Source organism: Sphaerodactylus townsendi, linkage group LG04, assembly GCF_021028975.2.
Source record: "Sphaerodactylus townsendi isolate TG3544 linkage group LG04, MPM_Stown_v2.3, whole genome shotgun sequence".
NCBI lineage: Eukaryota > Metazoa > Chordata > Lepidosauria > Squamata > Sphaerodactylidae > Sphaerodactylus > Sphaerodactylus townsendi.
Window position 1 is genome coordinate 62,964,903 of NC_059428.1, and position 12,553 is coordinate 62,977,455.

At 43.6% G+C, this 12,553-nt stretch overlaps 1 protein-coding gene across 5 annotated transcripts in view; it reads right to left on the bottom strand.

Annotated features, from left to right (window-relative positions):
* Positions 1-12,553, bottom strand: part of LOC125430957 (amyloid beta precursor protein) — a 178,678-nt gene that overhangs the window by 69,561 nt on the left and 96,564 nt on the right. For all 5 annotated transcript variants that reach the window (XM_048493358.1, XM_048493361.1, XM_048493360.1 and 2 more), the window contains exon 6: positions 1,261-1,463. In XM_048493358.1, the coding sequence (XP_048349315.1) occupies positions 1,261-1,463 (203 nt within the window). The remainder of the gene's footprint in view (positions 1-1,260; positions 1,464-12,553) is intronic.

Sequence of the window (12,553 nt, forward strand, 5' to 3'; positions counted from 1 at the left end):
TGCTCACTTGCAGGGGACTGAGTACCAGCTGAATCTCCTCACTATGGAACTCATTAAAAAACTGCTTTCTATTATGCTGACTCACAGTCCCATATAAAGTGGGGTGTGCAAAACCTTGGGAGAGCAGCACGAGGCTGTGCTGACAGATCTGCCATCCTTGGAGAACTTATCCCAGCAGAGGGACAAAGACATTGGCAGGCAGTCATGGTGGCCTCCGGAATGTCTGGACATGTCAGCACAGTGGGAACATTCGGGTCAGTTTCCCAGGAGTGGAGTCAATGTTAGCTGGCTTCCACCCCAGCTTAGCAGGGAACTCCGCTGCAGACTGGGGCTCCAACTCCCTATGGAGGGTTTTTTTGGCAGCAGGGAAGGTTTTTGTTTTTGTTTAAGTTCTGCCTCCCTGCATTGCTGAAAAGCCCTCTGGAGATGATGGGGCAATGCAGCAATGGCCCTGTTGCCAGCTGCCCTGGGCTGTGGATGGGCTGTCAGTGACTTCCTGATGCCAATGAAAGCTTAACAAGAGAAGATGTGGCAGTTGACATGAGAAGACTATGTCTCAGGTTGCTGTTCAACAGAAAAGCAATCTTGCAAAGCATTTTTCTTCCCATTTTATTTTACAAAATCATAAAAGCTGCTAAACAATTCAAGTTTATATCACTTGGATTTTAAGTAGTTTTTAAAATGAAGTCGATTTCACCAGTAGTAAGATAAATTTGTGCTAATTTAAAGAAAATACCCTGAATGATACAGAGCAATCTTTAAAATTGACTACCAGTCAGCATAAAGAGTATATATCTTTGTATTTTTGACAACTTTTATGTATGGGGCCGCAAAATTTATTTTTTACCATAACATTCTGTCTACCATAACTTTTCTTACAAATTTACATATGTAAAAGTTTATATTTGATTTAAGGGTATGTATGGTCAGATTAAAAAAACAAGCATGTTAAAGTACCAGTCTATTCATTTCCAAATCTACACTGATGATCGAGCAAGCAAGTCCATTTACTAACATCCGTAGAAATGTTTACCAGATGCTTGATTCTATTTTAATTTCTACTTATTTACATACATGTAAGAAAATAGGCTGTTTTATGTAAGGAATCTGGGATGACAGAGAAAAATGGCAAAATAATAATAAATTATGGTTTAACAACTTAGAATATTTTGCTGTTTGGAACATTTCTAGAAGAGAAGGGCAAACACGAATTGTGAAAGTCTGCTTCTTAGACATCTTGTTCTGGAAAGAGCAGCTTACCTCGTACAACCTCTTCCACAGACTCTGTTGTGGTGGTGGTGGTGGTGGCAATACTAGTTGTTCTTTCAGTGGCTTTCTGGTATTTCTCTTGGGCATCTTCATCATCCTCATTGCCATCATAGCCATCATCATCAGTTGCTTCATATTCCACATCTGCAACCTCTTCTTCTTCTGTTAGTTGCTCTTCTGCTACCTTGTCATAACTGTTAAGCAGCAATAAACTTAAATTAAACCCAACAAGTAAGATTACTAACCCATGTTATACACAACTTTGAATAAACATGTTATCTCATCTTGGAATAAAAAATACAGATTACACGAGTATCTTGAATATGGTAAAGGAAAAGAGTTTGTTCTAGATTAAAAAATGAAGCATTAGCACTGTCTTGCATAACAGTTTGGATCGCAGCCTTAATGGAGTAACAATTATAGAGTGACAGTTAGGCCACTGCCTAGACTCCAGGGGAACACTAATGTAGCTTACAGCCATAACTGACTGTAAGCAAGTTCTTATGAACACACTGGAACTTACTTCAATGTAAATAAAACTAGGATATAACATTGGTCTTACCTGTGAAGGAGACTTCTCCATTGAGCAATTGAGGACATCTGGGTTCTGTTGATCTCCATTCAGGAAGGCAGGGGTTAAATTAAAATTTCTCCCAGGCTCCTCCGCTTTCTGTAGGTCCGCCTTCTCTCTCTCTCGCTCTCAGTTCTGGTCTCTCAAAAACTTCAGTACGACTGAAGAAACAAAGGCTCTGGGAGAACAAACTTGTAGATAAAGAAATTCCCAGGCAAACGGCCTCCCCATAAACAGGAGTAAAAAGTGCTTGCAATCTGTAGTCCAGGAAAAAATTACAACAAACTAGACAGAGCGATAGCACCTAAAAAATTCTATCAGTAAAAGCGAGAGGGTTGATCCCTGAGAGATAAGATCCTCTGCAGCAGGAAAAAGTAATCCTTACAATGGTATGGAAAATTTTTTTGGAGAGGGATGTGTAGTGTCCCTTTGGGTGGTGGGCAGATGTCCTCAATTGCTCAATGGAGAAGTCTCCTTCACAGAGTAAGACCAATGTTATTTCTCCACACATTGAGCAAGAGGGACATCTAGAGTGACCTCTCTAACAGTGCGTCTTCGCCAGTACCTCTTTACAAGGGTGGGGCCGAAATCCTCTCCTATGATGTGCTGTAAGCACTCTTTCGGCCGTCGAGTCTGCATCGGCGCGCTGTGATGATATTCAACCTATAATGTCGCCTAGCGAACGGGCGTGGAAAGCCACCACGTTGCGTCGCTCTTTACATATTTCAGCCACGTGGCGCGTTATTGTTAAAGGCTGCGTTGGTGGAAGCGCATTTACGGACAGAATGAGCCGTAATCCCAGCCGGAGGTGTCATTTCTGTACTCTATATGCTCCCGGCTCGGCTATACACTTCTCTCAGACATTTACTAATGGCCGGAGGAGAAGTTTTGACCTCTATTATGGTTAGCTTATCCGAAATGAACAAGGCCTCTGAGCTGTCTGGAACTCTTGGAGTCCTAATCAGAAAGGCCTTCAAAAGGCTCTCCTGGACGTCAAGCTTATGCCAATAATGCCTCCTTAGGTGTGTTTTGGATCTGGAAGCAAAAAAGTAGGGAGAAATATCTCCTGTCAGTCTATGGAATGTAGAATTAACTCTTGAAGGACAGGCGCGGGAGGTCTACGTCATAGAAGACCACCTTATCCTTTGTAGAAACATACCACACATAGTGGGGTTTTATTGAAAGCGCTGCCAGCTCTGCAGAAAACCCTTCTGGCAGAAGTGATGGTACAGTCAAAAGACTACTCTTCATTCTGAGGTGTGTTTTAGCGGAATGTCCATGATGGGCTCCAAAGGGAGTTGCAGTAAGTGCATGTAAAGACAGTGTGTAACCTCCATGTTGGAAAATGGTGGTTGACCTGGTTCCTATCTTCTCAAGGAGAGGCTCCCCTCCCTGGAGAAACCTTGACTAAATGTGTGTGGTGAGGAGGGTAGGAACAAAACCCTTCTTGAAGTTATAGGAAGTACTCTGATGTCAGTGCTGCCACCTGTTCATGAGAAGGGCAGCTGGTTCTAAGGCCAGATTCCAAACTCCTCCTGTAGGAAGGCTAAGATGTCACTGATCTTGGGTTCCAGAGGTAGGACAGCACACCGCCAACACCATCTTGGACAAAAGCTCTTCCCACCCTATGGTGTTTATAAATTCTCTTGGTAAGACCTTCTTGAAGCTAGGATAGTGTTTAATACCTGGCTGTGGAATAACTCTTCTGAGCACTAATTGTTAAGCCTCTTCAATCTCCAGGGCGTAAGTCCAAGTTCAACCGCTTTGGGATCTGGGTGAAAGATGGGACCCTGACTGGGAAGCAAGTCTTGGTGAAGCAGGTGGCCGGAAAGCTTCAGGGGACATGTGCTGACATCTGTAAAATGTTGGTGAACCATGGAAGCTCTGCATTTCCAAGTGCGCCACAAGAATGATCGCCTGCTTGTTCCTCCTTTGATCTTCCGTAGGGAGTCTATACAGGGGACTCATGGGAAAGGAGGAGGAACTCCGCAAAGAATTCGAGGAGGCCACCTGGAGGATAAGGCATCCAGTGTTTTCCGCTTCGAGATTTGGAACGAGAGATGAATCTGGAAGCTGTCTGTTCAGATTGGAGGCAAAGAGATCCAGTACTTGGGCTCCCAATCTTCGAGAGATCCAATGAAAATCTCCTCCGCTGGTGCCATTCTCCTGGAGTGTGTCACCTGCCTGCTCAAACCTAATCTGCCTGAATATTTAAGGCTTGCTCCTGGATGTGCGTTAGGCTTTCGCGGATGGAGTATAAGTGGGTTCTCTGCCCATTGGAACAGGTGCAGAGTGGAGCTTCCCTCCTGTAGGATGCAGACCTGGAGCCCCCCTGTCTGTCTCGAAAATGCAGTTGACGCTGTGTGTTGTCGATCCGTACAAGAACGTGGCTCCTACCAACAGTGCTGCTCATTTGAGGGCAAGGCAGATAAACCGCTTCAGAGTTCCAATACATTGATGTGAAGACGGGTTTCAGCTTTAGACCAAAGTGCCTTGAGCTGGAATGCCCTCATGTGTCGGCTCCCCAGCTCCCTGAAAGGCTGGCATCCGAAAAACATCTGTTTGGTGGAGGGTATCCAGCAAAAACTTCTTCCTGCGATGTTTAGGTTGGACTTTCTGTGTCCACCATAGGAGACTGATTTTGACTTGGTCTTGGGGCCGACAACTAATCGATGAATTTTGTTGGACAGTTGATTTCCTGAAAAGGTGGTAGAAATCTCTGGAGGTCACCGGACCTTGAATGGAGTCCCACTGAATGGCCTCTCGGAATAGGCTATCAGTAAAGCCCATCAAACTGGCAAGTGTGAGAATCGGGAGCATTTGTTCTTTTGCAAGGAATCTGATGTATTCTTTCCACTCAGGATCTGTTGTTTTTTGAAGTGGGACTAGAATCTTGCATGACTGGGTATCTATTATGAAAGTCCAGATGTCTCAGTGCTGCTGTAAGCGGGTTCTAAGGGAGCTCTTTTCCTGTTTACTGCCATGAAGCTTTGTGTAGGCATAGTATGGTCTCCTGAAGCGCCTGCTAGTGCTTGATCCCTCGGAGAGCCTCGACCGATCAGTATGTCGTCAGAATAAGGATGTGTAACCCTGATGTTTTCTTTCCTGCATTAGGACTACTAGGTTGATATGAGTAAGTTTGGTGAACACCCTTGGAGCAGTGCAGAGTCCAAACGGGAGAGCCTGAACTGGAAAATGATCTTTTTCCTACACCAAACCGAGGAATTTTCGATGGTTCTTGAATATGAGGAACATGTAAGTAAGCTTCCGGACAAATGGAGTTGAGGTGAGGAACTACAGCTGGAGTTGCTGAGAAAGGGAGTCCTTGATATAGACGCGAGGAGTCCATTCCTGAAACGTCTCCATAGGTTTGACAAATTGATTGACGATATTTTAAGGTCTAAAAATTGGGCGCCCACTCTCCATTTTCTTGGGTACAGTAAAGAGGTGATAGTAGTAAACTCCCTGCTCCCTCTGTTCTAGTGGTACATGTTCTATCAGCCTCTTAGTTTCTAAGAGGTGAGATGAGAGATAGCTTCTTCAGTTTCCTGTATCTTTTTTTCCTGGAAGTTTTGGATACTGGAGACATCATGAAAGCGTGGTAAGAGGAAGAGAGAGAATTCTATTACATAAACCGCTTTTTTACTATTTCCAGAGACCATGCCTGTGTGGGAGGCTTACCACGCCTGGCAAAAAACTTTAGGGAGAGTCTTCCTCCCACTGCGTAGTGCTTGGACGCCATGCTTTGGATTGGCGATTGTCTTGATTGTGGCGCTTGGAGCTCTGTAGTTCTTCTTATAATTGAAGTCCCTTCTTGGAGTTGCTGTAAACTCTGGTTCCAGTAAGGACGCTGAAAAGCTGTCTCTTTGAATTGACTAGATCCCCTGTTGTGGATCTGGAGTTTATGTGGGATGACTGTTTTCTGTCAATGAAGGTACGAAAAGCTTTTGGCAGATGTTTTGGCTTCTCCTTGGGAACCTGCTACAGAATTCTTTAAAGGTCTTCCCGAACAGCTTCTCACCCTGAAAAGCTTAATTCGAGAGACCCGCGATTTGGACCTCTCCTTAATGCAGGTTTGCCACGCTCTCAGCCATAACAGTCTACGAGTAGCAACTGCGGAGGCCATAGAACGGGCTGAGAAGGTGACTGAATCCAAGGTAGCATCAGCAGCGAAGCTGGCAGCTTTTAGCATCTCTGTTAACTCCCTCCTATGGCTTTGGTCTCCAGTGAGGGGTAGAAGTTCCAGCTGCCCTCCTTTGCCCAAACGATGGATGCTCTACTCAGGAAACAATGGAGGCAGTAGCAGAAGCTCTGATGGCTATGTGACTGCTTCATGAGTTCTCTTGCAAAATTGCTCTGATCTCCCTGTCTTGAAAGTCTTTAATCTGTCCCTCTGCCATCCTTGGATACTTAGGGCCTGAGCTCTGCAGCAGCTACAGGGAGCCATCTATAATGGGGACTTGCAAATATTGTTAGCATATATACAGGTAAATCCATATAATCCTTTATGCATTAAGGGTGGGGCACCGCTTGTTGGCTGCTGGTTTTTTCTCCCATTGAGGGTTAATGACTTGTGTCTCAAAAATATTCTTGGAAAAAGGAAAAACCTTCTTGGCATTAGGGTAGTTTAAAGGGATGAGAAATTCCCATCCCCCTTTGTGGAGATGTGGACTTAGCGCTCTTGGAGGAGCCCTCCCCACTTTTATTAGCTTCCCCAGGTTAAAGGCAGCAGCAAACAGCTTTTGCCAATAAGTATTAGTAATCATCCATCTGGAAAGGACTGTGCAGTGACTTTCAGTTATCCTCTGCATCCTCCTGATCTGGATAAAACTTCCCCTTCACTCCCTGCTGGGTGGCTCTGAATCTGAAGAATTCCCAGAGGGCTCAGGAATTAATCTTGGCCTTTATTGGGCTGCTTTGGTTTGCCAAGGGGCCAGCTCTTTATTGTCTCTAATTACTTGTTTAGAAAGAGATCCTATGGAGCTGGAAGGGGGGGCTAAGCTGGACAAGGGACCATTTGAGATCTGTAAAGTTCAATCATCTCCTCCCTCATAACTGCTCTTTCCTGTTGTAGAGCTCCCTTAACAAAGTCAAATGCTCAGACTTTAGTTCTCTCAATGAGAGCTTACCGCCTCCTGTAGACTCTCTGTGGACTCCTCCTCCTGTTGTGAATTGCAGCCATAGTAGAGCCCTGACCGGGACACCAGGGTACATTGGGCTATTAATCTTGTGAACACGCCATGGCCGTAGCCATTTTAGCAGCTTTTGGCGAATCAGCCGGGGAGGGAGCGATCTGCATGGCGTCTCTCCCTCTGAGAAGGCTGCGATTACGTCTGTTTGGCTGGAATTCTGCATTGCCAGCCCGTGCTGGGGCGCTTGCAAAGTCTCGCTGTCTTCTTCTGAAGACAGCAGAGTCTCCCGCTTCCGGCATTGCTGGCGATCCGGCCGAGAGAGATGAGGAGGATGAGTCCTCACCGCCTTGAGGCTAAAAGGATCAACAGCGTGACTGCCGATCAGCAGCGGTAGCGGGGAGGAAAAAAGCTGAGCGTTTAAATTCAGAGGGGCTGGCGTTGCTCCAGCTCTGTCTCCGGCGCCAGAACAGAAGAAAAAATTTCCCTTAAAGAGAAAGTCAACGCAGTGGCTGCCAGAACAGCCACTGCAGCCTGTCCTTCCTGAGGCAGGGAAACAAAACTGGAGAGCGAGAGAGAGAGAAGGCGGACCTACAGAAAGCGGAGGAGCCTGGGAGAAATTTTAATTTAACCCCTGCCTTCCTGAATGGAGATCAACAGAACCCAGATGTCCTCTTGCTCAATGGAGAATGTGCTGTATGACAAAAAACTATTTTTCTCTACACCAGTATCTCGTATTGCACATTACAACTGTTTCTCTCAACTTGCACTTTAGAAAATCCATAGATACAGTAACCTGGCATGACCAAACATTAAACAGTGCACACGCCTGATACACTTGCCCTAAACTGAAAACATAATGATTACTGAAGATAAGATTAAACAGCAGTAGATAACTAACTGTAAAGTAATTTTGTCTGGTCTTGGCAACCCTGTAACTTTTATAATCAAAGCATAGGGAAAATGCTGCCCTCAGACTATGAGCTCACAATCAGATTTTCACAATCTGGAAAAAAACAGTTGTTCTCCTGTATTCTTTGCTTTTTTATTTTGTGTTCTTCTATGCAAATACCATATATACTCGTGTATAAGCCGACCCGTGTATAAGCCGAGGCATCTAATTTTACTGCCCAAACCTGGGAAAACTTACTGACTCAGGTATAAGCGGAGGGTGGGAAGCCAGGAGGCAGAGGGAGCTCTTTATTTGGGCAGTGACATCAGGGGGAGTCACTGCCCAAATAAGGAGCTCCCTCTGTCTGCCAGCTGGGTTTGACAAAGCCTTGAGCAGGGAGCTCCTTATTTGGGCAGTGACTCCCCCTGATGTCACTGCTCAAATAAGGAGCTCCCTCAGCCTGCTGTCTGGCTGGGTTTGACCAAGCCCAACTGGCAGTCAGAGGGAGCTTCTTATTTGGGCAGTGACTCCCCCTGATGTCACTGCCCACCATGAACTCTGCCTGCCAACTAACTGGCCTTTGTCAAACCCAGTAGGTAGACAGGGGCTCCTTATTTGGGCAGTGACTCCCCTGATGTCACTGCCCAAATGAAAACTCCCTCTGCCTCAGGGTTTAAGCGGCTTAACCAGGCACCCAACCAGGGTGCCTCGGGATTCCCCCTTCACCCTCAGAGGAGGGCAGCAACAAGTGGCTTCCTGGAGGCAGAAAGGTTGTCCCGCCCTGCCCCCAGCCTCCTTGTGATTGATAGAAAATGGTGATTTGCGTATAAGCTGAGGGGGCTTTTCTCAGTCTTTAAACAGGGCTGAAAAACTCGGCTTATACCCGAGTATATACGGTATGACAGAGAGCACATCATCCATTACCACTCAGTGGCACAAACAGCATAGCAAAAAATATGTCTTCGCTTCTTCCAACCATTACTACTAGAAATGAGTCACCTCCACAGAAGGCAGAAATCTGTGCTGCAAATGATGAGCAAGAAAGTAAATTACAGAGACCCATAATTAAAGGTCCCATAAGGTTCCATAATTAAAGCAACAATAAAAACGTTGCAAAGAATTCAGAAAAAAACTGTCATGTTCAAACGAAAAATCCAAAAAATGTTATTTTATTAAAATGATGAACTTTTAAATATAATGCTTAAAAATCAGGAATGAGGGGTGGGGATGGGGAAGAGACAGAACTTATGGAAATCACTGCTAAATTCTCCAGGGTTTTTATTACCTATCTCTCAGGATATAAGTCTTTATGATAATTGGATTACACAATCCATTAACAGCATCTCTAAATCTACTGATGTTGCTGGGTTCTCTGCCAGCATTTATATCCATTTTCAATAATGCATTATCTTCTTGTTTACCTAGTTTAACACTTGTGCATTTAGGGGGGGAAAGGAGATGGCTATTCCAAATATAGGCTTCTATGTGTGCCTCGTTTTAAAAGCTGCTTATTCAGATACTCTGTGTAATGTACAGGACATAGTCCATTAGAGGTAAATCTACTTCGCCTTTAAATGGTACATTCATATGACGGAATATTAACCTAAAGCACCAAGCAAGCACCTCCTTCCTTGATAAGTCAAATTTATGTATCTTTCTTCTCAGTGCTTTGTACTGGTCAAACCGAAATCCCGTGGCACCTTAAAGCTAAACTATTCCAGCGCAAGCCTCCAAGATTTAGACCTCATTGCCCCATGAGCAGCCTCAGCACTAAGGTACAAAGTAGAGATACCTTCACTAATCCTCCCACGTTGCATCCTTCATATTTTATTTCTTAATTTGGCCTTACCAAAGTTTAAACCAGTAGATAGGAATGTATTTCTCTAATCTGCAGGCAGGAGGGAAACATCACACAGCACACTTCAAAAATACAATGTAATGCAATAACCACCATGCTTGGGAAAAGACAAATGTGAGCGATCTAAAACCCCGCCCCGTCCCCCAATTCCAGCATAATAATTGTTTCTGTTAATCATGTTCGGCATTCCACAAACACTAACAGGAGCTGTCTGCAAGACAGGAATGAAACATTAACTCATCAATCTTAAATTCTGATAGATTTATTTCCTTCACTATGTTCCCCCATCATTCAATTCAAACAAATAGTGACTCTGTATCCTAAGATTGTCATTCCATTTGGGCCAAAAATTTCATCAAAAAGTACTCGATCTCCTCAATTTCCCCCTCCTTGTTCTCTTACTGATTTTATTTTCCTACTTTCACACTCTTTTCCTACTTTCACACTTTTGGGATATAGAGCTCCAAGAACCCCAGCTTTCAGGTTCTAGTCATTGACTCACACCCCAACACTAGGCTCTAGCAGCTGACTCTAAATTCCTGGGTGAAAACACATGTCAAGAGAAGGGGTGCTTGGCAGTAGCTCTTCCATTCCAATGCAGACATCTGATAAAGACTACACTCTTCTCTTCCACCTCAGTTTCACCTAGTTGGCTTTCTCCTCTTACTAGCAATCCTCATTGAAGTTCAATCAATGGACGAGGCTTGTATGTTTCTTTTCCACATTTCCCCAATCTAATTTTTATAGTAGCAACACTTGCTTAAGCTAGGCTTTAGCAGACTTTGTCACCCAGCTGGTAATCAAGGGATCAGAAGAAAACCATCTTCTTTACCAGCAGAAGGAATTATTATTGTATCCCACTCATCTAGTAACTTTGGTGGTTCCTTTGGAGATAAGACATGTTGATTACTTTTTCCTTTATTCTCTCACCATCCACTGACATAACAGACTGTATAATCTCATTCAAACTATTCTGCAAATATTTTGAGTAAACATACTGGTACTGGTCACAAAGTTTTCCTAAGGCTGTTCAATATATTACATCAGAGGTTTCCAACCTGGGGTACACATATCCTCAAGGACACATGCCAGAGTATTTGAGGATACACACAAAAATTATGTAATGGGTTTGCTAAAATGGAGGTACAATTCTGGAGGCATGCAAGTGAAAAAAGGTTGGGAACCACTACATTACATGATTAATTAAACAAATGATAGTCATACACAGGACCCTGTAACTATTGACATTTCTGAGTCCAACCTCAAGGGAAAAAGCTCACATTTTTAGAATGAACTTTGGTTATGTGAATACTCAAAACCTTGAAGATGAAGTTGCACCACAAACTGATAATACTGGTGTATCTGTTAATTCCCACAACATCCTCGCCATAATCTATGAAGCCACATTTGGTTTTCCAGTGAAGTTATGGTTTGTGACATCTAATAAATCAGGAAGATGAAAAACTGAAGAAGGATTGAATAAGAAAATAAGTTTCTGCATGATAACTGCAGGGGGAGGGGAAGCTGGAGATAACTAATGCAACAAAATAAGCATCCGTAGTTTATGCCCTATTGAGCATACCAAACCTGTAAAGGTTTTTAATCTAGGAAAACTTTAAATTACAATTATTTCAGGAATAAACAATTATTTAAATTACAATTATGTCACTTGAGGGTCAGTCAACACAAACTGGATCAATATATACCAAGAAAAAACCTAAATGAAACTCCTTGAGGCATTTTTTTGTTACACTCCCTACCTTGCACTATAACCATTTTCTCTCACTTCTAATAACGTTCATAGCCTCCCAACAAAGTTGTAGATAACACAACATAAAGAGGCATGAATCACAGCAATGCCTACCCAGTAAGCATCCTGTTTCTCAGAGCTGCTAACCAGGTGCCATGAAAAGCCCTCTGCCAGGAACAAAGGTCAAAACTTTCCTCTGTCGGTGCCCTCCAGGAACCAATGCATTTAAGCTGTTTTTACATGCAGTGGATAAAGGATTTAAACAATTGTTCACAAGCAGATTTTCCTGTTTCATACATGAAAATCTAGCGGCAAACATTTGCTAAAGTGCATTGAAAATGGATTATCCAAAGTGAACCAGTTTCAGAGCTATACTGCCTCTTAACATAGAAGCCTCATTCACCTATTTAACAACTATAAAGGTGTTTCCTTCCATAGATTCACCTTACCCCTCTTTGACCTACCACCCAACACATTTACCAGCTGTCCTGTCCCTATTTACTTTTTTTATGGGGCCCATGATCTTTTACTTACCAGGTCCCTACTCTCTTTCCCAGGGACAGTGGAATTTAGTTCCCTTTTCAATCACCCCACACACAGAGATTTCCCTAAGCCCGTGCTCTCTATACACACACAAACACATTCACACAGGCTGAGACCATTTATTTCCCTGAGACAATTCAGATATCATACCTGTCCACCTTTCCCCAACATCTGTCAGTTCTCACTGGCTGCATTTTGAGAGGAAGACTGAATAGAAACAGAATGGTTGCTCAACATCCACCTAATGACTCATTAATGCCATCCAAACTAGTGGCCATTAGCTCATCCAGTGGAAATGATTTCTACAAGTTAATCTTATGTTGCACGAGTTAATAGTTCACTCTAAATTAGTTGGTCATCTGTTTAATTAGATGCCCCCTATCAGCAATCCTCTTTAGTCCTCAGATGCCTCTTCCTGCTTTTGGGATTTTTGCTCTGCACAGAGTTTTGCAGATAGCCAACAGGGTCTGATATTTAAAATTCTACTTCACACACACACACACACCCACACACACACACACACACACACCCACACACAGTA